General features: G+C 39.3%; 1 protein-coding gene across 2 annotated transcripts in view; it reads right to left on the bottom strand.

The window, feature by feature from the left end:
- The window catches only part of LOC124619499 (coiled-coil domain-containing protein 186-like), a 220,958-nt gene that overhangs the window by 38,242 nt on the left and 158,106 nt on the right, over positions 1 to 24,610 (bottom strand). For both annotated transcript variants that reach the window (XM_047145918.1, XM_047145919.1), the window contains exon 12: positions 7,679 to 7,828. In XM_047145918.1, the coding sequence (XP_047001874.1) occupies positions 7,679 to 7,828 (150 nt within the window). The remainder of the gene's footprint in view (positions 1 to 7,678; positions 7,829 to 24,610) is intronic.

The raw sequence follows: 24,610 nt of genomic DNA, 5'->3' as shown, positions 1-24,610 counted from the left end.
TTGTTACTATAATTCAATAACACTTTCCAACAAAGGATGTAATAAACTAATTAATAGTTGCATCTCAACCCACTATGCTCAATGAATATCACCCAACCGACTATACATAATATTAATGATGAAACAACCCATCATCAACAAGTGGAGTAATTATCAGCAAAATGAATCAGTAAACAGGGTCTTCACAGACCCCAACATGAACAGCTCTTGTGCATCAATTCATGTTCTCACCCACTTAAGCGGTGGGTATTCCAATCTAAAAATCTGTTAACAAGTGTTCACTGCATAGAAGGAAAGTAATGGAAAGGACTAGATGACGTGAGACAAATTAGTAATTAATTCGATTTAGAGTCCAGCAGGAGACATTTGGAGCAGAAAAAAAGAAGAAAAAAACCATTAGAAACTAAAAATATAAAACAAGCACAAGTCGTGCAAATAATCAAACAAATATAAAATGATGAAAGTAATAATGATGGATTTTTTTTTTTAATTTTGGTGTGTTGGGGGAGGAGAGTCGAAAGACGAGAAATAACAACAGCAGTAAAAACTTTTGGGTTTCCCGCTGATTACAGTCACCGTATGAGCACAATATTCTTTCCATCTTCTGATGAAGTGTTGATGTATCATAGTCTGCCCCTTATATCAGTATTGGCAGCAGGCATTTAAATTTTGCAGTGGCTACTCTGCAACAATTTAACAGTGACCTCCCCAGTTGATCAGTTGATTACATAGTCAGCAACTCATGTCTGCTATCCACGATTTCAAGGTGAAATAATGCTAGAACTAGCATAATACTCGCATAATATTCTGCCAGCATACCCTGCCATCTTCTTCATATGATCTGATGACATTTACACATCACATGCAGATAATAGCATACACAGGTAAATCTCACTATATGTGATAGTTACATTCTGTGGAAATGCCACGAGTACTAAATTCTCGTAAATCGAGCATCATTTTATATGTAAAATATGGGATAGATTCTGGTTTACTCACACACTGAGTTTAAAATCGCAGAGTTACCTAGTATTCAAACAAAAAACTAACTGTGGTCTTGGGTGCCGTAGAAGTTGAATGCCTGCCAGAGGAGATGGACCTTGATATCTGGGAGAGGACATCATGGCCACACAGTGCTTGCACTGCAAGCAGTTAATGCTGCAGCAGCAGCAGCAGCAGAAGCACCAGCACTACCTCGAGTTAGATTTGTTACAAAAATTGCTTCAGATTCAGGTGAATGCACTTGGAGCACGTGAGGCCCAGTTGCACCAGGCCTCACTGTCTCCCACTACTGACACCTCCACACATTCTCCATCATACCCACTTTTCAATGACACTAAGGAGGTCTGGCACACATACTTGCATTGTCTGAAACAGCATTTTTCAGTCTTTCAAGTCGTGGATGATTCATTCCAGTGATCATTGTTTTTGTCTTAGGCTTCACCAGAAACGTTCGTTCTGCTCTGACAGTTGTCCCTTCTGTCAGATACTGTCGTGCTATTGTTTCAAGAGATTTGTGTTCTGTTGACTGATTACTATTCCCAGTGATACCATGTGGTTGCCTTCAGGCTCGAGTTCCATCAACACCACAGACAGCTGGGACAGTCATACTGTTCTTAGGTCACTGACTTGCAAAGTCTCGGTCAAAAATACAATTTAATTTGTGCCAATAAAGGCTTCGTATGTGGACTCCTCAATTCGTGATTTGATGGTCCAGATTACAACAGATATGGACATCTGCAGTGTGGAGTTGAAACTAGATAACCCCTCATTGGGGGACATTTTGTGCATCGCACACTCATTCAAAATCGCACAGCGGCTAATGAACAACTAATGTTGAGGTCACAAGTTGCAGCAATCCACGCACCTCCACATGATCCACTCTTTCACTGCAAGCACAGGACAGCTCCCAGGCAGCACTGCCATGATTTGTCCTTGTCTGACGTCTCTATGGCATCTGAATCTCAGTTCAGACTCATTGCAGATCGCAAGGGCTGCTCTCATTGTGACTGCAGAGCTTTTCCACTCACTCCTGGGCAGACTGTCCAGATCAATTGGGTCCTGCATACTCTGTGGCAAAAGAAGGGCATTTTCAATTGGTGTGTCACAGCCATACAACCTGCTCCCGTCCTGCCTCATGAGAACACGACGACACTGTACATGCCCTGCAGTCTGCAGTTGCGTTAGATGACTCTTTCATGTGGAAGTTGTTTCTCACACCCCACATTTATGATATGGATGTTCATTTTCAGGATGACACTGGGGGACACCATTTTCAGATCAATCTGGCAATGTATGGATGACTGGGCTCATCTGAGTTGTCTCCTCCCTCATGATATTTGGTGGAGTATGGGGGCAGTTCAGTTCTACCCCCCGCCCCCCGTGAACATTTCTCAGCCACAGCAGCCTACAAACATGTTACAAAGCTCATTATGCTATTTGTCATCAACCACCCATCAGGTACTAAGATTTTTGGCCTTGACACTATTACACTGTTTGGGTTTTCTCTCTCTGATGAAGGCAAAGTTGTATCTACTACAGCCCATTTCCAGAAACTGGACGATCCTTGTTCGGCAGTTGCGATGCTATTTAAGCTGGATTTGGTGTATGCCATGGGTTTTCAGACACACATCACCCTTTGGCCAGGCATCATGCCTGGTGTTTACCTTGCTAAGCCCACTCCAGTGGCCTCCTGTGCTGCAGTGAAGTAGCTGGGCTGTCTCAAGGCTGCTGGAGTCATCAAACCTGTGAAAGCTAAAGCATGGGCCACCATCATGATAACCAAGAAGCCCAATCACTGTTTTTGGTTATATGGGAATTTCAAGACTATCATCAATGCACAACTGCTGGTTGAAACTTATCCTACACCCCTTACAGACCTCCTTAACAAACGTGCTGGTGGGGACTACTACTCAAAGATCGACCTTGCTGATGCTCACCTCTAGTTGCCTTTAGATGAGGGGTCTTAGAACAATGTTGTCGTCAACACGCCCTTTTGATTATGTTAAGTATAAGCGATGTCTATTTGGCATTGTCGCCGCTTCAACAATTTTCCAAAGGTATCTGGAACAACTGATACAGTGCATTCCAGTTTGTGCGAGTTACCTGGATGGTCACATTGTTCTGGAACCCTCCAGGCAGGAGCATTTGCAAAATCTCCACACCCTCTTTACCATCCTGCAGGCTGCAGGTCTGCATCGACATTTGGAAAAATGTCGAATTTTTCAACTGGAAGTAGTGTATTTGGGGCACTGTCTCACCAGAGACAGAATCAGGCCCACTGATCGGAATGTTGGCGCCACTGATTCTCTTCCCTACCTGAAGAACCTAACTGAACTGCAGGTATTTTTGGGTAAAGGCAACTAAAACTAAAAGTTCCTGCCTCAGGCATCCCATATACTGCAATCACTCAATCACCTGCATAAGAAAGGAGTGCCCTATGACTGAACCCCTGCTTGTGATGGTCTTTCAACTAATTAAAAACCATGCTGAAATCTGTTTCTTGTGTCACGCCTTTTTCTGCCAGACGTCCCTTGGTAGTAGCAAAAAAATGATTCAAATGGCTCTGAGCACTGTGCGACTTAACGTCTGAGGGCATCAATCGCCTAGAACTTTGAACTAATTAAACCTAACTAACCTAAGGACATCACACACATCCATGCCCGAGGCAGGATTCGAACCTGCGACCGTAGCAGTCGCTCGGCTCCACACTGTAGCGCCTAGAACCGCACAGCCACTCCAGCCTGCTTGGTAGTAGCAGCTGACATGTCTGCCTACTGCATCAGGATGGTTCTGGCACATTGGAATGAGGGCAGATCTGAATTACCAATTGCTTATGCGTCCAAGATGTTGACCCCTGCACAATGCAACTATTCAAAAACTGAAATGGGGGTGCTAGTGACAGTGTTTACCATTAAAAAGTTTCATTTCTATCTTTTTGGGTCAAAGTCCTGTCTCATTATAGATCACAAGCCCTTAGTTACCTTACTTAGGCCTCATTCAAACCTCCTGGAGCGAACAGCTCAAAACTTACCATGTAGGGCAAAATTACTGAGTGCTTACAATTACACCATTCAGTTGAAGCCTATGACCGAAGCCTTGTTATGTCTACCTGCTGGAACGGACACTGATTTTGACCAATTGGAGGTCCTCTGCTTCCACATTGATACTGCACAGCTACATACATTTTATGGGTTTCCCCATTATCATTATCATTATTGCCACAAATGTTACCACTATCACACACCTGCGCCACCTCACTAAGTCCAGTGACCACAAGGCCCCAGGGCCAGTGTCAGTGGCGACTGCCAGCAACTCCCCACAAGCACACCAAGACTACTTTCTGCTTCTGCAGGAACTGGAAGAACCCTCCAGCGCCCTCACCTCCAACGACATCAGAATGGACACCACCAACCACCATCCCTTTCCCCATCCGAGAGTCAATGGTTCTGTGTTGTCACCCATATCTTCTTTCCATCCCCACGGCGCAGTCTGTGGCAGTTTCACCCATATGCACCTATTTTGGCGGGTGGGGAGGGATCTGGTATCAGGCACTGCAGAGATTGAATGCCTGCAGGAGGGGATGGACCTTGATAGCTGAATGAGGACATCACGAACCTGCTGAACTTGCAGGGCGTGCATGCCTCTGTCTTATCACATGAGTGAGCCGGCCAATACTATTCCACACGTTCAGTATTTAGACAGCTATACAGCAGACAGCCAGTCAGTTCAGTGCTTGCACTTGATGCCTACAGACCAATCTTCACTGTACCAAAACTGTTAGATAACTATCTTGTGTGTCACCCCTCTCTAGTAATGTTGTGGATTTGTCCTCCACTGCTCTTGATCTTGACATCATCATTGTGGTGACTGCTTTGTGTAGTGTCTTCTTGTCATAAAGATGTTTGTTCTTATCCTGGTCTGTTGTGTTATCCATAGTCTGTATGTCATGTTTCATTATCCATGCTATTGGGTTGGGTTACTCCTGCACAGGCCACTCTCCCACCTGGTAGCTTCCTTTAGAGTTCTAAGAGTACATCATTAGGGGTTTTTATTTGCAATCACCTGCAGCATTTCCTATGAAAAGGGTACATTGTTTATTGGCAGACTTAAATTCATATGCAGTTTTTTCTTCAACAGAAATGAAAGTGTGGTTAGGCATCCGTTTCCGAGCCTATTTCCTCAAGGTGAAAAACTTGCTTTGCAGTAGTCTTTCTGTTACCATTTCTTTAAACCTCTCTTTAAATTTCTCAGCTCCAACTTTATGTACCTCCATCTTCAGCTGCCTCTCCTGTCATTTTAATACTGTGAAAACCAAAATGATGCTTGAAGTGATTAAACCAACATGAACTGGTCAACAAGGCGCTGGATTGTCCTCTTCTTTCGTTAATCTGCATACAAGCTCTTGGCTTTAGCTTGAATAGCACCTCCACAGAGAAGCATGTGCTGTTGGTTTTGGTGCTCAATCCAACAGCTCAGCATCCCCCCCCCTTCCCCCCCCCCCCCCCCCAAAAAAAAATCACCTGCGAGCAAGAATTGGTCACTGTAGTCACACCTAGTCAGTTAAACTGTGATAAGTTTTTGCTTTGATTCCACATTATCATGAATTATTCTCACAGTTGATTCACTCAAAGTCAACAACATGCTTGTCTTTTTCATAGTGATCCAAAACTTCCCTTTCTTTCAGATGAATTCCTTCGTACATGCTTCTTTCCCTTGAGAGGCACACTTTCTTTCCCTTTACCTGACATTTTAAATACAGATCATGTCAAGTGCAACTTCACAGTGCTACTGACTTGACAATTCACGTCTCAACAAACACGACGGAAGATGAGTGTTGAGATCCATTAATGCATTAATACTGCCCGGTATTGTGAACAGATAATAGCATTCAAATCAAAATTAAAATCGCTTACAAATCCTCATATAACGTGGTCTACCTATATATGTAAGTATCCCCACTACCTAGTTACATGCGCTGAAGTATTAAATCTCAATGTCAGCTGTCTCCACCTGTTTGCTCATTCACTTATGATGCTCTATCACCCCTCCCTCTCCCCCCCCCCCCCCCAAACGCGCGCACACACACACACACACACACACACACACACACACACACACACACACACACACACACACACACACACACACACACACCATTTGACACATTACAATAATGTGAGCTACTTTTCAATTCTAACTCAGCTGAGTCTTGTATACGGAGAACATATATAATCCAAAATATATGCTACATGTCATTACATTATGTGATTAAAGTGGTGAGATGTGCTGGAAAAATATCATGTGGTTCCTATAATTCCAGCAGGCAGATGACCTGTGAATCATAGAGGTGCTGAATATGCTCTTCACATTGCCTGTTTTCACAGTACTGGTTGCCTTGAAACAATGCCTTCAAACCAAGTGATATTATCATTGTTCTTGAACTACACATTTCAAGACAACAACTGCTGTTTTTTAATGTGTTGACAGAAAACCTTTTAATGTTCTGTGGACAGTTGTCAATGCCATGACGCAGGACATACTTTAGTGGGGAGGACAACTGTTAATGTAGTTTCGTTGCACTGCACCTGAAGGTGCAAGCTTGTTCTCTCGAAACACTTAGTTCAACATGAATAATAATATTGCATGGCTGAATGCAGTATTTCAATATACACTGAATGTTGTAAACCACATCTTTCAGTAAGGTAAATTGTCATCAAGCCAAAAGTTGGTTTGGTACCATAACACTTCACTAGGCACCATGCCTTGGTCTTCCTCCGACCTTTGAGCTGACTTTACCAGTCATAGGTAGACTATGGTTTAGTTTGGATACTGGATGACAATGCAACTTGGAATTTTTTCAGATTAATATATCACTGTCAGAGGCAAATGACTTGATAAGCAGCATTTACCTATGAAGCAATCGATATTTCATTGTGTTCATTAGTCACCTGCAAATGTTTTTATTTCCAGTTCTATACCATTTGAAAAAAAAATGGTAATTTATCTATGACCAATATATTTTTGAGAAAAAGTTGTTCAAATACACTGGAGCCTGAAATAATTTTAAGTGTAAATATATAGTAGTTTCTTAACTCAAGGTTTACAGATTATAATTAACACTGCTAACAAATGCAAATAGGGAATAATGCACAATGAAGATACAACATAGATCACAGTCATAAGTTCAATTATAAGTCAAGATAAGAAAACAGTAGGCTTCCATTAACTGACAGGAGATTTGGAAACTTTTGCTCGTCTACAACAAGAACTACTTAAATATCACTTCAGTCACATTTATTGGAGTACTCTTGAAGATGAGACACACAGGTGTACTACAACTAAACAAAGAATTATATTTTCACTCAAAAGAAGTTTAAGAGTGGAGTCACTATTTTTTATCATACTCTACATCTACATCTACATCTACATCATTGCTCTACAATTTATAATTAAGTGCCTGGCAGCTTTAAGCCACTTCTTTACCGTTCCACTCGATCAAAGTGATAATGTTACAAGTTTCTGGTTAAAAATAATAATAATAAAAAAACAACATTTAAAAAATGACATAAAAGAACACAGTCACCAGTAAAACAACAGAGTACTGCACAAAAACATAACAATGTTACTATTTTAATAAATTTTCCACATTACTGCCAATAAAAAAGCACAGACTAACCTTCAGAGTGATATTTTTTAGAAGTGTGTCCTCTAACACTGCCTGCAGTTTTCGATTGATTTCCAATGACAGCTCAAGTGTCATGTGACTGTCAGCTGGCTTTGAACTATACAATGAGGCCATGATACCACCATGCTTAGTGATCTCCATCTGCAAAACAGAAAGTGCTGATGTAATTTCTGCAATCATAATAATGAGTGTCACTGAGATGGTACAAAAATTCTCATTTACATTCTGATGTACTTTTTTCTTACTCAGGCTAAAAATTTTGAAAGAAAGAGATTATAGTGCAACTTTAAGTGATAGATATTTATGCAGGTAGCAAGAGGTAATAAAATAAACTGCATTGTCATGGAATGATAACCGATTCTAACTTGAGGGAGGCACTAAAATGCCACAGTTAGAATACCTTATCAAGGGATTAGTCTGATATTTTTCTCAGTTAAAAGGTGTACATATTTTTATGTGTATTTGCTATTTTCCTGAATGAAACAAAGTTATGTTTTTAGTTTGACAGGAAAATGACAGTTCTAGCTACATGTATGGCTTTTAGGATAACACCTAAACCAATTGATGAATCAAAAAATGAGGAACAATCTGCATTGCAAGTGAACATTTTTAACATTCACTGAAAATTATTTCTAAAACACTGCAGCTGCCACTTTTCGAAGGAAATTAAAATCCTTAGTTGTATAGTCTCACACTTCCACATCCTCCACTGAAAACTCTTTACACTGTGTAATCTAGAAACAGTTAAGATATCTCTACATCTATTCACTGTGTAGTGTAAGCATGCAAATGCCAGCACTGTAGCACTTCATACAAATGAAAGTACCAACGTGCTTCAGAACTGTTTGTACAGTTTCATAGATAAGTTAAACTATGTTCATGTCATTTAATATTTTTCTGTTAACATTTCACACTCAAGTAATTCAAATCAATTCCAAAAATTGAAACAACTAACAAGAAAATTTTGACAATGAAATTTTCAAGAGCCTTCTACAAATAACTACAAGATTTCATGACACACTTGGAGGCACAAACAAGCTACAAAAAATTCAGATACAAATAGGGAATAGCAATAAATTAAAAAGACAGTACAGTATTGCAGAAGAACACAAAATACCAAATGTGGAATGGCCTGAAAGAATACAAGAATAATAATTGAATAGATAAACAAAAAGCTTTAAAATCAAACACCAGATGGTTAAAAATGCAACATTAATATAACCATAATTCAATTAAAAAGTAGTAGAAATTCAACAAACATGTACAGAATTTTTGTGACTGCATTTATAAGGTGGACGCTACTCTTTTATATCACACAAAACATGATAAATTATTGTTTGGTAAATCCTGGCCAACAATTCCATCTCATAATGTATTTTCTTGATTGAATTGTCCTTTGATACAAAACACCCACAGTTGCCATCTTTAATCTACATGAATTCATAGCAATGGTTACTTTCTGTAATAAATTATCACTACTCTTTTAAAATTTTTCTTCACTGTGTACTGTATATTAGATAACAGCTGAAGCTTCAATTTACTAAAATACCAGAAAAAGTTAAAAAATGACTTGAAAGTAATTTACCTTCCTCCTCCTACTGTCCAGTCCAACTAATGTAGGCTACAAAACAGTAATTAATATTAATAATCTCTTAAAAGAAACAGCATCAGTTTATGCAACTTATTACAGTGGAACATTGCTTAACGAGCACTTCCCATAATGCACAGTTCACATAATGAGGAAAAAAAAAAAAAAAAAAAACGGCTCGCTTAACGAGCGATGTTTTGCATAACAAGTGATGATTTAGTGTGGCATCACCTGCTCTTCGCGCACAGTGGGGGTATGTACAACAAGATGAACACCTTTTGTTGTCCGCAGTAGCATATGAACAATGCCTTTAGTACATACTGCAGTCTGGGTTTAATGCTCTTTCTACTACCATCTTAATACAGCTTCAGATCACATATTTTTCTAAACTTGTGTTCACACAGAGTTTTTTGTGTGCAAGTTTTAATAATCTTCATAGAAATGTCCCTGAATATAAGGCCACAAGGAGACGACCATGAGAGAAAGAAAACAACCTTAGAAATGAAATGTAAAATCTCTGAAAAACACGAAGGTGGTGTGAGAGTTGCTGATTTAGCATGCACGTACAATTGGTCTAAATCAACTATTTGCACTATCCTCAAGAACAAGGACAAGATTAAGGAGACAAGGAGACAGATGCTTCAATGGGAGTGACAAGAGCCTCTGAACAATGGTTTTCTATTCTGGATGATGTCAAAAGGTTGCTCCTCATACGTATAAATGAAAAGCAATTGCAAGGTGACACTATTAACTAGAACATCATTTGTAAGAAGGTGAGAATGATTTTCACCGACCTTGTTAAGAAGATGCCAGCATCATCAGTGGCCAAAGAAGTGTTTAAAGGAAGCTGTGGGTAGTTCAAGAAGTTTAAGCAAAGACCCGGTATCCAGTGTTGTGAGGCACGGCGAAGCTGCCACCTCTGATACAAAGACATCAGAGAACTTCACCAGCAGCTTCAAGATGCTCAAAGATTCTGAGGATTATCTGCCGCAACAAGTTTTTATTTGTGACAAGATGGGTCTATTCTGGAAAAAGACGCTGAAGTATACCTTTATAACAGCAGAGGAGAATGCACTGCCTGGTCACAATCCAATTAAAGACCGTCTCACACCGCTATATTGTGCCAATGCAAGCAGAGGTTTGAAAATTAAACTGCTGCTTGATTACCATCCAGAAACTCAACGAGCCTTCAAGAAGTGTGAAGTCTGGTATAGCAGGTGAAATGTGATGTAGAGATCCAATCAAACAACAGGACTGGGGTGACATTGGATCAATAAAGTGTTTGGTCCTTTGGTGAAAAAAGATTTGCATGAGATGAATCTGCCACTCCACGTCTTGGACAATGCTGCCACCCATTCTTCAGGTCTACAAGACTGCCTCATCGAAGAATTTCAATTCACCAAGATCCAATTGTTGCTTCCCAACACCATTTTGTTACTCCAGCCTATGGACCAGCAGATTATTTCTAATATGAAGAAGCTCTATATGAAAGTACTCTCCGAGCATTGCTTTGAGTTGACCGAAGTTACCAGTCCCACTCTCAAAGAGTTTTGGAAATATCAAGTCAACATCACTGCCTGTATCAAGATCATCAAAAAGGGGTGGGAAGGGGTTACCAAGAAAACTCTCATTTCTGCTTGGAAGAATCTTTGGCCGGAGGAGGAGGAGGAGGAGGAGGAGGAGGAGGAGGCAGTAACAGCAATGCAGCAATCTTGCGGCACAATAACAGAAATGCTAAAAGCATCGTATATTGAAAATCACCACCCCAATAAAGCAGTGGCTATGCATGCTACAAATTTATTTGACGATAATGATGTGTAGTATTTTCATCAAGTGTTGAAGTGTTGGCAGAAACAAATGACTATAGTACATAATACTGTATGTATAATTTTCTTTGAATAACTAGCCTGAATAAGATAAAACTTTTAGTACTGTCTTTGCATGGAAAACATTATTGTATTTTACATTAATTTTCGTGGGACAATGAGTGTTTCGCGCTACTAGTAAGATTCTGGAACCAATTATGCTCGCTATTTAAGGTTCCACTGTATTATAAGTTTAAACACACACATGTAAAAAATAACCAATTAGTAGGAATTTAGTAACAATATTAATTGTAGTTATTTTGTTGTTAAGTATAATAACTACTTAGACACACATTATGTCGTCTCACAATTAATCATTTCTCTCCCAAGTAAATATACTACAGAGTTTTGCTATTCCTCAATGCCTGCACTAGACATCATGAGAGTTTCTTGATTTTATAAGATCAAAAAATTTCAGTAGGTACATAATATCACTTGGTTGTAAGAACTACAGTGAACTTGAATTGGGAGAGAAAAGTAGGTAAAGTGGAGTTCAGCCTAATAATTCGAGCCCCTGTCAATCTGTAAATCATCGGAGACTGAAAAGGACACAACAGACCCTTCAGAAATATGGTCACAAATAGTTCAGTCACGTTGAAAATAACCAGGAAAATGGGCACACTTTTATCCTCAGCAAAATATTCCTATACTTGTCAGCATCATTTGTGTGTATCCATTAGAGATAAAATAAATGCTCAAACATGGGGACTAGATACTTTACATTTAAGCTGACAACACTATCACTAAAGAAGAAAGAACATGTGTGGAAAGTTCCTTTTTCAAATATGCTGTCTAAAAATATTGAAGGTGAGAAAATTTCAATTTTGGGTGCAAATCAAAAAACATGAACAAAAATGGAATAAGCCTCATTTAAGCAAAAAGAAAAAAGGCATTCTGTGAAAACAAGGAAAATAGTTTTACCAGTATTTTAAGAGTGAGTGTTAACACGATTTTTTTGTGTATGTTTGATTTTTGTAAGAGTGAGCCAATACTTGAACTGATAATTTTTTGTGTGCATTTCAACTGATTTCACTTTTGAAAATTTTGCTTAGAGCCAACATTGAACTGAAATTCCAAGTAGATCTTTGAAATATGTTAATGTCACTTATTTCCAAATACTATTTTCAATTTAGAAGAACTTTTTTCTCTGGTGTATGTATTAGTATATGTTTAGTATAATTTTATAAATTTTCTTCAATTTACAAGCAATTAAATTTGTGTACAACACCTCTGCGCAGCTCAACAGTGGCAGACATCTCTCATATAACACATCTAAATAATAAGGTTCCTAGAATGAGATTTTCACTCTGCAGCGGAGTGTGCGCTGATATGAAACTTCCTGGCAGATTAAAACTGTGTGCCCAACCAAGACTCGAACTCGGGACCTTTGCCTTTCGCGGGCAAGTGCTCTACCATCTGAGCTACCGAAGTACGACTCACGCCCGGTACTCACAGCTTTACTTCTGCCAGTATCTCGTCTCCTACCTTCCAAACTTTACAGAAGCTCTCCTGCGAACCTTGCAGAGCTAGCACTCCTGAAAGAAAGGATATTGCGGAGACATGGCTTAGCCACAGCCTGGGGGAGGTTTCCAGAATGAGATTTTCACTCTGCAGCGGAGCGTGCGCTGATATGAAACTTCCTGGCAGATTAAAACTGTGTGCCCAACCAAGACTCGAACTCGGGACCTTTGCCTTTCGCGGGCAAGTGCTCTACCATCTGAGCTACCGAAGCACGACTCACGCCCGGTACTCACAGCTTTACTTCTGCCAGTATCTCGTCTCCTACCTTCCAAACTTTACAGAAGCTCTCCTGCGAACCTTGCAGAGCTAGCACTCCTGAAAGAAAGGATATTGCGGAGACATGGCTTAGCGAAAGGCAAAGGCCCGAGTTCGAGTCTCGGTCGGGCACACAGTTTTAATCTGCCAGGAAGTTTCATATCAGCGCACACTCCGCTGCAGAGTGAAAATCTCATTCTGGAAACCTCCCCCAGGCTGTGGCTAAGCCATGTCTCAGCAATATCCTTTCTTTCAGGAGTGCTAGTTCTGCAAGGTTCGCAGGAGAGCTTCTGTAAAGTTTGGAAGGTAGGAGACGAGATACTGGCAGAAGTAAAGCTGTGAGTACCGGGTGTGAGTCGTGCTTCGGTAGCTCAGATGGTAGAGCACTTGCCCGCGAAAGGCAAAGGTCCCGAGTTCGAGTCTCGGTCGGGAACACAGTTTTAATCTGCCAGGAAGTTTCATTAAGATTCCTGTTTCTACTTTTAAAATAAGAAAACTTACAGAATATCAATATTTTTCCTCTGCTGCGTATCAGCATAAATCTCCAAAAAGTCATAATCCATTAGCATAAAACATGTTGCATTATCCTATAATACACTGAAATCAGCAAAATAGGCCTATAGTTATGTGCATCTGTTCAAAGACCTTTATTGAATATGGGAAAAACTTGATCCCCTTTTCTATTGCTTAGAACACTTATTTCCTCCTGTGAATTATAAAAAAACTGATGCTATGAATGGTACCAAACAAAAGTTGTTACCAGATTGAGGATTTATTGCTTGGCAGTATGATATTTGGATGGAGAGTCATCAACAGATGTATAAGTAATTTTACATGTGCTCCTGGGAAGCTGTTCTCGATGTATGTTAATAACATGGCACGCAATATTAACAGTAAACTGGGACTTTTTGCACATGATGCAGTTTTCTATAATAACGTACTGTCTGAAAAGAAATTGCACAAATATTCATGCAGATCTTGGTAAGATATCAAAGCGACACAATGATAGGCTATTGCTTTAAATGTTTGGAAAATTAAAACTGCCCACTTTAAAAAATTAAAAATGCACTATATCCTATGCCTACAGTATTGATGTGTCACAAATTGTATCAGTCACTCAACTCTTACACACAGCTGGGTGTAAAATTTTCTAGGGTAATGAAATGGAACGATCAAGCTTAATTGTGGGTACAGTAGGTGGCAGACTTTGGTTCATTGGTACAAAACTGGGAAAATGCAACAGATCTACAAAGGAGACTGCTTACAAAACAACAGTGTAATCCATTCTCCAATACTGCTCAAGTTTATGGGGCCCATACGAGTAGGACTAATGAACGATATTCAACAATCACAAAGAACGACAGCACAAATGTTCTAAGATTTGTTTGACCCTTAGGAGAGTATAATGAGGTTGCTGAAGAACCTGAACAGGTACACACTTTAAGATAGATCCTGCAAATGTATATTTACATAGTTTCAAAAGCAAGCATTAAGTAAGGGATCTTGGGATATACTGCAACCCCATATGCATCACTCCTAAAGGGACTGGCCAAATAAAATTAGACTACTGCTCCTGGCCCAAAAGCATTTAAGTAATTATTTTTCCTGTGCTCTAAATGTGAATGGAAGAGGAACAAACCTTAACGCACGCTACAATGGGACGAGCCTTCTGCCACGCATTTTGCATTGGTTTTGGAGTATGTATGTATGTAGATGTAGATGTAGATGTAGATGTAGATTTGGATACATATACGAGGGCTATCCAGAGCGTAAATTACATTTTCATCTGCAGCAACAATGGGTGGGGCTAGGGTGGCCATATTTTTCTCGAAGTGTTTGTCTGCTCAGTCAGCATCCTTCCATGCCTGGGTGAGGTTCGTGTCATTTTCCATTATTTCACAATAAAAGTTTTACATGTGATTCACAATGACTGGGCTGCCGTTTGGTTTTCCATATTTTTTCACAATGCCTGTTGCATCAAATTGTTGCACAGAAGCTAGGCTAACACACATTTTGTGCAAGACTGGTACGAAAATTCTTGACAGAAAACCACAATGACTAGCATATCGCTGTATCATCGACATTTCTGGATTCTTACGAAAAAGATGGTGACTCATCACATGATCAAATCATAACTGGAGACAAGACGTAAGTGAAACATTTGAACTGTAAGACCAAATTGCTGTCTATTGAGTAGGGGCACACATATCCACTCAAAAACCAAGAAAATGCTTGCAGATGTTCTCTGCAAGGAAGATTAGGACAACAGTTTTTTGGCAGAGGAAAGGTGTGCTTCTTATCAATTTTCTTGAGTATGGCACAACAATCAACTCTGTGGGTATAGTCAAACTTTCGAAAATTTAGGAAGAGGTATTCAGAATAAGAGTAGAGTAAAGTTGAGCTCAAAAGTTTTGTTCTCGCACAACAATTTTCAGCCACACAAGGGAAACTGTATTGAGGAGTATTTGCTGCTTTCAAGTGGGAGGTGTTTCCTCGCCCATTTTACAGTCCAGATCTTGCACCCAGTGACTACCATCTGTTTCCTACAATGAAGACTTGGCTCACAAAGCAGCACTTTGAAGACAACATGGAACTGCAAGAGGGCATGACTGACAAGTTGCGGTCTCAGGCAACAGAATGCCAATGGAATTGCAAAGTTTCTTTGTCACTATGATTAGTGCCTAAATTAATGCTATGTTTAAAAGTAGTATTTAAGTGTCACTTACAAATGAATAAAACATTTTTTCCTATCCTTTTACAATATTATGAAAAGGACAGACTGCTACTCACCGTAAAGATGACATACTAAGTTGCAGACAGGCACAACGCATTGGCCATAGGTAACGGTCCTGTATATATGAGATGTGCCTGCTTGTGTGGATGTGGATGTGTTTTTTTTTACTGGAGAAGGCTTTGGCCAAAAGCTCAATGTGTAACAGTCTTTTTTTGTGCCTGTCTGCAGCTCAATGTGTCATCTTTATGGTGAGTAGCAATCTAGCATTTATTGTTCGATTTTTCCTACACTTAAATGTAATCTAAATTCTTGTTAGCCCTCACACATTATTCTACAAGTATGCCTTCAGGTACAGACAGATTTCCTCAGTTGAGAGCCATTTTAGCTGATTTACTATCACGGAATCCCTTAAATCAATAGTTTTGACATTTCTGCAACAACTAAAAAGAGCAGACGTGAAATGATCTTTCTCTCTGAAACAATTTGGAAGACTGACTTCAGTGCTTAGACCACTGTGTCATCCTTGACTTCACGATGGATTAATTATCTGCTTAGAGACTTTGTGTAATACCCAAACCACTTAGGCCCTTTTGTCAAATGGGGAAAAAAATGACCGACTTATTTAAGGGGAGTTGGAACACCCTATTACGACGATGTTAAATTTAGTGACTTGGCTTCCCTGTATATCAGAAACCATTGTAGCCATTAACATGAAACTTTTATAGGGCATTAAACGGTATCTTCTGAGTCTATTGAAATACAATAATTGCATTTCAGCCACTGCTTTTGTAAATACAACTTTTTAGTTATACAGTTAAAATTTTGGGTACTTTTTTTGTATGTTATCCTAAATAATTTTAATTATACATAACATTATGTTCTTCTTTTAGTTCAGTAGATTCAGGATATCTATGTTATTACTCCCTGAAAATTTGAATACTCTACTTGAAGTGGTTTCTGAGATTTAGGGGAAAATGCAACAAATAATGTAAATTTTCAGGAACAGCTTCTCATGTTTCAAAAGACTGTAACTCATTTAATATATGCTTAATTTTTTTTTTTTTTCAGTCACTCAGAAGCATCCTGCACAATACTGTGTATCATCCACTTCATATTTTTCCAAGATTTTTCCTTCTTTTCTTCTTTCTGGACCCCTTAGTGGCCAACTGTGCTGCAAACTCTGCTTTATCCATGCAAACCTTGTCCATCTATTCCAAGTTTTCTGATGCAGTTTGCTCCAGGATTAATTCCCATATGCTGTAGCACTTTCACTCTACCAATGTTGCCATCATTAAAAGCAATAACAGCATCACTGACTACCCACTTTAGTGTCTTCATTCCAACAAAAACACTTTTTGGAAAGAGTCCATATAAGATTACTGAACAACTCATTGGGATTTTGAGTCTGACCATGCAGACACGTCTTCAGTAATTCAGGATTTGCCAGGTCTCTGTAAACAGGTTTTATGATATCCATGACTGCTGCTGGGGTGGAATACTTATGGCTGTATGGACTGTTTGAGTACTTGGCATTCCAGTAGTTGCACCATGAATCAGGTCCAGGAGGGCAAAGGTGGTGTACTGGTTTTTCATCAGTTGACAGTCTTTGGAAGAAGGCAGCCCATACTGCCTGCATCATTTTCAACAAATCCTTAGTATTATTTCTAATAGCCATCCTTTAACACTGCTGCATTTCATCAATCATTTTGGCTGTCAGCCTGCCTCTTATGTTTTTACCATCAGAAAGTTTCCTGTCTCTCAAACTTGGTTTCATCTTCCTCAACCTGGTGCCCATCCCCTTCTGGACATGACCAACACATCCAGTTTTGTGATAATCTTCTCACCATAAGGCTGGGTGGCTACTACACTGTTATATGCTTTTGAGTCTCCATTACCTAATAACTTAGTGTAACACACTCCCCTTTCATTCAAAGATCGACTAAAAATGTCAATAGCTGCAGAGGCCTCCATATCACCACTTGTTCCTTCATTATTTCTGTCGGAGATATGCCTTTCTTCATTCCCTGATTTATACTCATAACAATGTTTGGTTAAAATCTGGAAATCTATTAACTTTCCAGTACCCACACTGGTCACCTTAGCAGGAGAATTCTTAGAACTGTACCCACGCTTCTGCCAAGTGCCATCACAAGCTACTGGTATGTCAGTCATATGATAATTTATTTCAACAGCTTTGTTTGCAGCACACTTCATTGACTCACATGCAACAGATTCCACAGCAGCTCCAATAAATCCTGTATACTTGACAATTTTACAAGATGGGCATGGCATATTCTTCATGGCACACATTCTTTTTGCTGCAGTGTGTCCTTCGCCAATAGCTCTCAATCCATAAAACCACCTAACATTTACTTCAAAATAATTATCTTTGCACTTATCAGAATTAAAAAGGAATGAGTATATTTACAACTGACACAATTAATGATCAGTTTCCTGACTAGTCCAGTTGATACCTCACTGTCTTCATGTAAGCTAACTGGCCCTCCACATATTTTACAACACACACATTCACCTACACCGTTGTTAGGATGTGTAAATCTATCAGAATGTAGCCTAACCTACTATTTACGTCATTTTTGTTTTGAGAAAACTGTATCACAACGTTTTATTTTAATCTTCGAAGCACTAATGGTGTTTCTCTAGATAATGATGAGTTTGCCTGTATTTCATTGTCTGTAACTTCACACACTGTATGTTGAACACAATGTTTCCCTTTATTTGAAGATCTATTACCATGAAACCCACGTTTCTTAAAAACCCTTCATTTTGGCGCCATACTTCACTTTTTGAGAGATTTACTAACATATTATAAGTTTTCCTCAGAAAAATGTTAGCACTTAGACATACAACGCGTGTTTATACTATGAAAAGATACTCTGCTGTTTTTGACAGTGCTACCAGTACAAACACATAATTTAACATTTATAACACAGCAATCCACAGCCTTCTATACAAAAAATTACTGATTTTATTAGACCTTGAAGTAAAGCACCGGTGTAGATTATATTAACAAAAATAAAATAAAATACTTCCCATCTACGTGAGTTTATAAGCTATATGTAATTTTATTCAGAAAATCGCAAATTTTATAATGAGACAAAAAATCTGAAAAAGTGGAAAAAAAAATTTTCCATTCTCAACACCCCTTAATGCTTCTTATATTGCTCTCCTTATACGCACTTTGCCTTCATTCACCTTTGACAACAAGCATTTGGTTGCATTTAAAACTGTGATGAAGCTCTCTTGCTTGGCATACACCTAATCCCAGCTATACTGCACAATAGTCTTCGCAATAGTCTTTAACTGTCTCCGCTGATAATTCATACTTTCAGTCCCAGAGATGAATGTTTATTGCTCAGGTAATCTGTAATTCATTTGTTGTCTCACACAATGAACGCAAATATTTTCCTACCTTTGTTTACATTTCTTTTCATATTTGTTGTCACTGATGCTAGAAGAGACTTAGGAACACTGATTCCCTCCTCTATGTTGGCTCAGTGAAAAGGTTCGGATCTGTTGGTACCCAGGAGATTTAAGACATTACTCTCATGAGTTGGTTCTCTAATTGCTCATGGTAATTTTTGTACAAGACATTTGATATAACAATACAGCAGAGATGGTGAGTTGCAGATAGGCCTTAGTTAAAAATAGATGACACACACACACACACACACACACACACACACACACACACACACACACACACACAACTGCAGTGTCTCGCAAATGAAGCCACATTCAGTTGTCACCTATTTTTGATGAAGGCTTTGTTGGCTGAAAGCTTATCTGTGACAGTCTTTTTGTTGTGCCTATGTGTGGCTGGGCACCTCTGCTGTGTGGTGACTAGCAACTTTCCTTTTCATAAAATTTGTCACATCCCATCCTGGATTTTCCATTGTTTGACATTTGGTATAACATCAAGAACGTCCTCTCCCTATCAATTGTTCCTGTCACCCGAGTTTCCTTATCTATAGCTTGTAGGTTTAAATCTCCCTTCATTATGACAGTACAATCAGGAAACCTATATGCATCATTTTCCATTTTTCCCCTGAAACATTCTGAGCCATGTTGGATGGTTACTTTCATCCAAACTATTTTGCATTTACAATTTGTAATACCCTCAAGTGGTATCGTCCTAAGAGAAAGGTAGTGAGGTAGGGTTACCACTGATCACAATATCAGCGGTATCAAAAAAGGATGAACGGTTTTAGAGTGTCACATTTATGAAACTGAGGCCACGCAAAACACAAAATGTTTGTTGATTGAATGGGTGTGGCCAGAGTTTTAGAGAATCATCATTAGATGTGTGTGTTAAGTCAGTCTCAAGCAAGAAAGTGTCTGCTCAACAGAAGGCACTTCATGTCCTACTATTTAGCGAGAATGAGGCAGTGACTACAGTCCAGCACGAGTTTTGTCAGTGTTTTGGGATTGATCCATCTCTGTCAAATAACAATCACTGTGAGCACTGCAAATTTGAAAAGACTGTTTAAGCAAAGGTATGAGCTGATGACACAATTCTAATGAAATGGTGGAAACAATTCGGTAAATGTTTGAGCCGAGTCCACGAACGTCTACTTACCTCACAAGCAAAGAAACTTGCAAATCCTCATATGAATGTCCAGCAAGTGTTAACGCTATGTTTGATGAATAAAACATACAGACTGTAATTAGTGCAAGCTTTGCTCTTTGCTGACTTCAGAAATGCTCTGCCAGAAGACATAATGAAGCTGTATTTCAAGCTAGCAGTCAAGTGAACCGACAGAACGTGCACATTTGGGGACTTCAGAACCTTGAGTGTGAAAGAAAGAGACTCCCCTAAAGAGAATGTTTGTTGTGCCGTTACTAATGAAAACGTTTATGGCCCTTTGTTCTTTTTAAGGAAAACATACTATTATATATTTCTGACACAGTGCCAGAATGGGGTTGATCAGCAGTGTAAGACTATGTAAACATCTTTGGATCTGCAATGGATAGAACCAGGTTCAGAGGGTAATATATTTAAAGGCCAGGCATAACAATGTACTAAATTAATTGTCCACACACTTGGAAAAATAACATATCTTATGCTCTACAGATTCACATAATCTCCATCTGTGCTATGTGCTGTGTCACAACACAAATATGCATGTTAAGATCATGAAAACAACTTATATTGGTATATCAGATTTAAAACAAACAATATCTCGAAACATAACAATAGGGCATTGAATACAAGTGCTCATGCTCACACAGCAGCTGATTACAGACTGAGATGCAAAGAAAGCACAACTATTCATAAGCTCACTTGGTGCCAATGTGGTACAGTAGTACGCTTTGCATGCTTGCACGTCACGGCCAGGAATAACATATGAACAGGATATATTAAACATAAATGGATATGCATTAAACAGGCTTCTACAATCAGCATGTTTCACAGATACTGCATCTATTTTATGGCATCCTCAGATTTCAAGGGAAATACCTCTGCATCTAAAATACTTAACACATGATCATACCACAATGAGACATACATTAAGACATAAGTAATTAGGTCTTTTATTTTTATTCATCGTAATTGTACCTAGACACTGGGCTTTATTGTTGAACCTACTGAAAACTGTAAATGTTATTTGTTATTTCACACAATTTGTTGTGTAATTATGTATTATATTGCATGATTCAATCGATATAATGATAGGATATGTAAGTACACAGTTTAAGTAGTGTTGTTTGAATTATTAATGTCTCCTTACTATGGCATTCACCTAGACATCGGGAAACAATGTCATGATGCACTAACACACTTTTCATACAGCATCATGTTCATTGTATCAGGAATAAGATACATCACCTCTGAGAGCAGTACATTGCCTGAATATTCTTATGGATACTATTGTACTATGTTACAAACTTTTATGTTTCCTTATAATATGTGATGAGATTAATTTATGTACTGAATACCACAGTACTTTGTTACACTACTCATGATCCTTCTTTACTGATTCACGTATGAACATGTAATGTTTCTTTTATACATTTTGTAAACTATATGGAAGTTGTAAATGTCTGCTTCGAAAACAATGACTTATATGCATACTATGACTTAATAGGTGGTTCAATTACTTCTTGTCATGTACTGAATCATTGTTCATTTAATTCATTTTGTTTGTACAGCAATATGCATGAACTCAACATCTATTTATTACCACACTTTCTCCAATAGCGGCAGCAGTGCATACATATTAGATTACCATCGACATTTGTTTGTGATCAATATCTACGTTCTGTAAAATGGTACACCTAGACACCAAGAAACAGCTTTACATGTAACGAAATTATTGCACACACTCTTCACTGAAATGGTCTTATTCACACACTACGAACTTACACTTTCTCTATGATGCAAATTAAAATGTTTAACACCCCCATTCAATGTCTAGCCATAATTTGACTTCACATAAACATTAAGTAAAGCATTATGATGTATCCAGACATCATGCTCTACTGATATTCAAGTAACATGTAAAATGCCATAATAAGTATATATACTGCCATTCCTTGGTATGGATTCTGAATACTCAGTAGATTTAATTTCTGAGTTTGTTGGTCCAAACACAAATTTGACAATTTGGAGCCTATTTTCTTAATGTACATTATAGAATACGAAGAATGTTTAGCTTGATTACTTACTGGATTATGTCACAAACTGATTACATAAACTTATTTGACACGTTAATAGAATGGAGTCTTTTATGAAATTCCTCATTGCTTTTTCAAAAAATTGTTGTTTTAAGTTCACTATGGTTTCTGATTTGGATATACTTTGTATACAGGTGTGAATAATGGTTTGTTGGAAGCTCTTTTTTCATTTAGCATCATTTAGAACATCAATAGTTGCTTGGTGTTGTAGAGTCATGTCTTGGTTTACACCAAACAATTCCAAATTCTACCACCAGAGTGCCACCTGGTGCACTTATGGAGCAGTAGTTGTGTTTACTCTGCATCTCAATCAGTAGTCAGCTGTTGTGTGAGCATTAACACTTGTATTTGGCACACTATCCTATGTTTGTACATACTGTTTACTTTAAATTTGACATGCAGATATCCAGTGATATTCATGATCTGCACATGCATATTCGTGATGTGAGACAATACATAGCACAGATGCAAGAGATTATATGGATTTGTAGAGCATAATGGAAACTCGACGTAGGAGTATCAATAATGTAGGAAAAGGTAGATTGCTACTTACCATAAAGAAAACACATTAAGTTGCAGGCAGGTACAATTAAAAGACACTTAGATAAAGCTTTCAGTCACAGCCTTCATAAGCAAAAGAGAAACAGAGTAACACACACCATTGATATACACAACAAGCACACCTCACACACACAACTGCCAACTCAGGTAGCTTAGGCCTGAATGCAACTATCATATGGGATGGCAGCAGCAATCTAGAGGGGGCACATAATGAGAAGGGATGTAGTATATGGGTGGGGGAACAGAGGAACACTGTGTGGCAGAATGTGCAGGGACTAGAATGCCAACAGGCATAGCATCAGGAGTTTGTGGGGCAAAAAGGTGGGGATAAAGGAGCGAAAGGAGAGGAGCCGGGAAAGATGGGCAAGTGAATTGACAGGGGATGGCAAACAATGAGGCTTTGAGACAAGAATGGAGATATGACAGGATAGAGGGGGTGGAAACTGTTGGGTGGAGGATGTATGGACAGTATGTTACCATAGGCTGAGGCCAAGATAATTGTGGGAGCGGAAAATGTATTGTAAGGATAGCTCCCATTCGTGCAGTTCAGAAAAGCTGATGGTGGAGGGGAGCATCCACATGACTCAGATAGTGAAACAACCATTGAAATCAAGCATTTTATGCTCAGCTGCATGTTGTGCCACAGGGTGGTCTACTTTGCTCTTGGCCACAGTTTCGCAAAGGCCATTCATCCTGATGGACAGCTGGCTGGTAGTCACACCAATATAAAAAGCTGTATAATGGTTGCAGCAGAACTGCTAAATGACACGGCTGCATTTGCAGGTGGCCCGGCCCCTGATGGGATAGGATAAACCTGTGACACGACTGGAATACGAAGTGCTGGATGGGTAGATTGGGCAGGTCTTGCACCACTGTCTTCCACAAACATACAATCCATGTGTCAAGGTGTTGGGATTAGGAGTGGCCCAGGGATGGACTAAAATGTTGCAGAGGTCATGTGAGCGACATCACGCCTCTTTAGGAGAGATGGGAAGTATCTCTGGTAGAATAATCAAAGGCCTGGCAAAGGGTGTGGTTCAGTTGTTCCAGTCCAGGATGGTACTGGGTGACAAAGGGAGCACTACTTTGTAGCCAATTCTTGGGGGTGGTGGAAGGTTGAAGGAAATGGCATGGGAGATCTGTTTGCGGACTAGGTTTGGGGGTTATGCCTGTCTGTGAAGGCCTCGGTGAGGCCCTCAGCATTGGAGCAAGGGAGTTTTTGTCACTAAAAATATGCCTTTTCTGGGTGGTCAGACTGTATGTGAGAGATTTTTTGGTATGAAAGGGATGAGAGCTGACAAAATGCAGGTACTGTTGGTGGTTGGTGGGTTTAATGTGGACAGAGGTGCAGGTGGAGCAATCAGAGAGGAGGAGGTCAACATCTACTAAGGACAACATGAAGCAAGTGTGAGAGAAGGTGTTGAGGTTGTACTGGAATAAAGATGCATTGTCTTGGCCCTGAGTCCAGATGATGAAGATATCAATGAACCTGAACAGACTAGGGTTTGTCATTTTGGGAGGCTAGGAAGGCCCCCTCTAGATGGCCCACAAACAGGTTGACATAGGAGGGCAGCTTGCAGGTGCCCATAGATGTGCCGTGGATCCTTTGTATACCTTCCCTCCAAAGGAGAAGTAGTTGTGGGTAAGAATAAAGTTAATAAGATGTGTGAGGAATGAGCAGAGGTGTACAAATTCCCCTT

The sequence above is a fragment of the Schistocerca americana genome, chromosome 6 (genome assembly GCF_021461395.2).
Source record: "Schistocerca americana isolate TAMUIC-IGC-003095 chromosome 6, iqSchAmer2.1, whole genome shotgun sequence".
Lineage (NCBI taxonomy): Eukaryota > Metazoa > Arthropoda > Insecta > Orthoptera > Acrididae > Schistocerca > Schistocerca americana.
The sequence above is the reverse complement of the archived record's forward strand: the minus strand, read 5'-3'. Positions and strand labels throughout refer to the sequence as shown.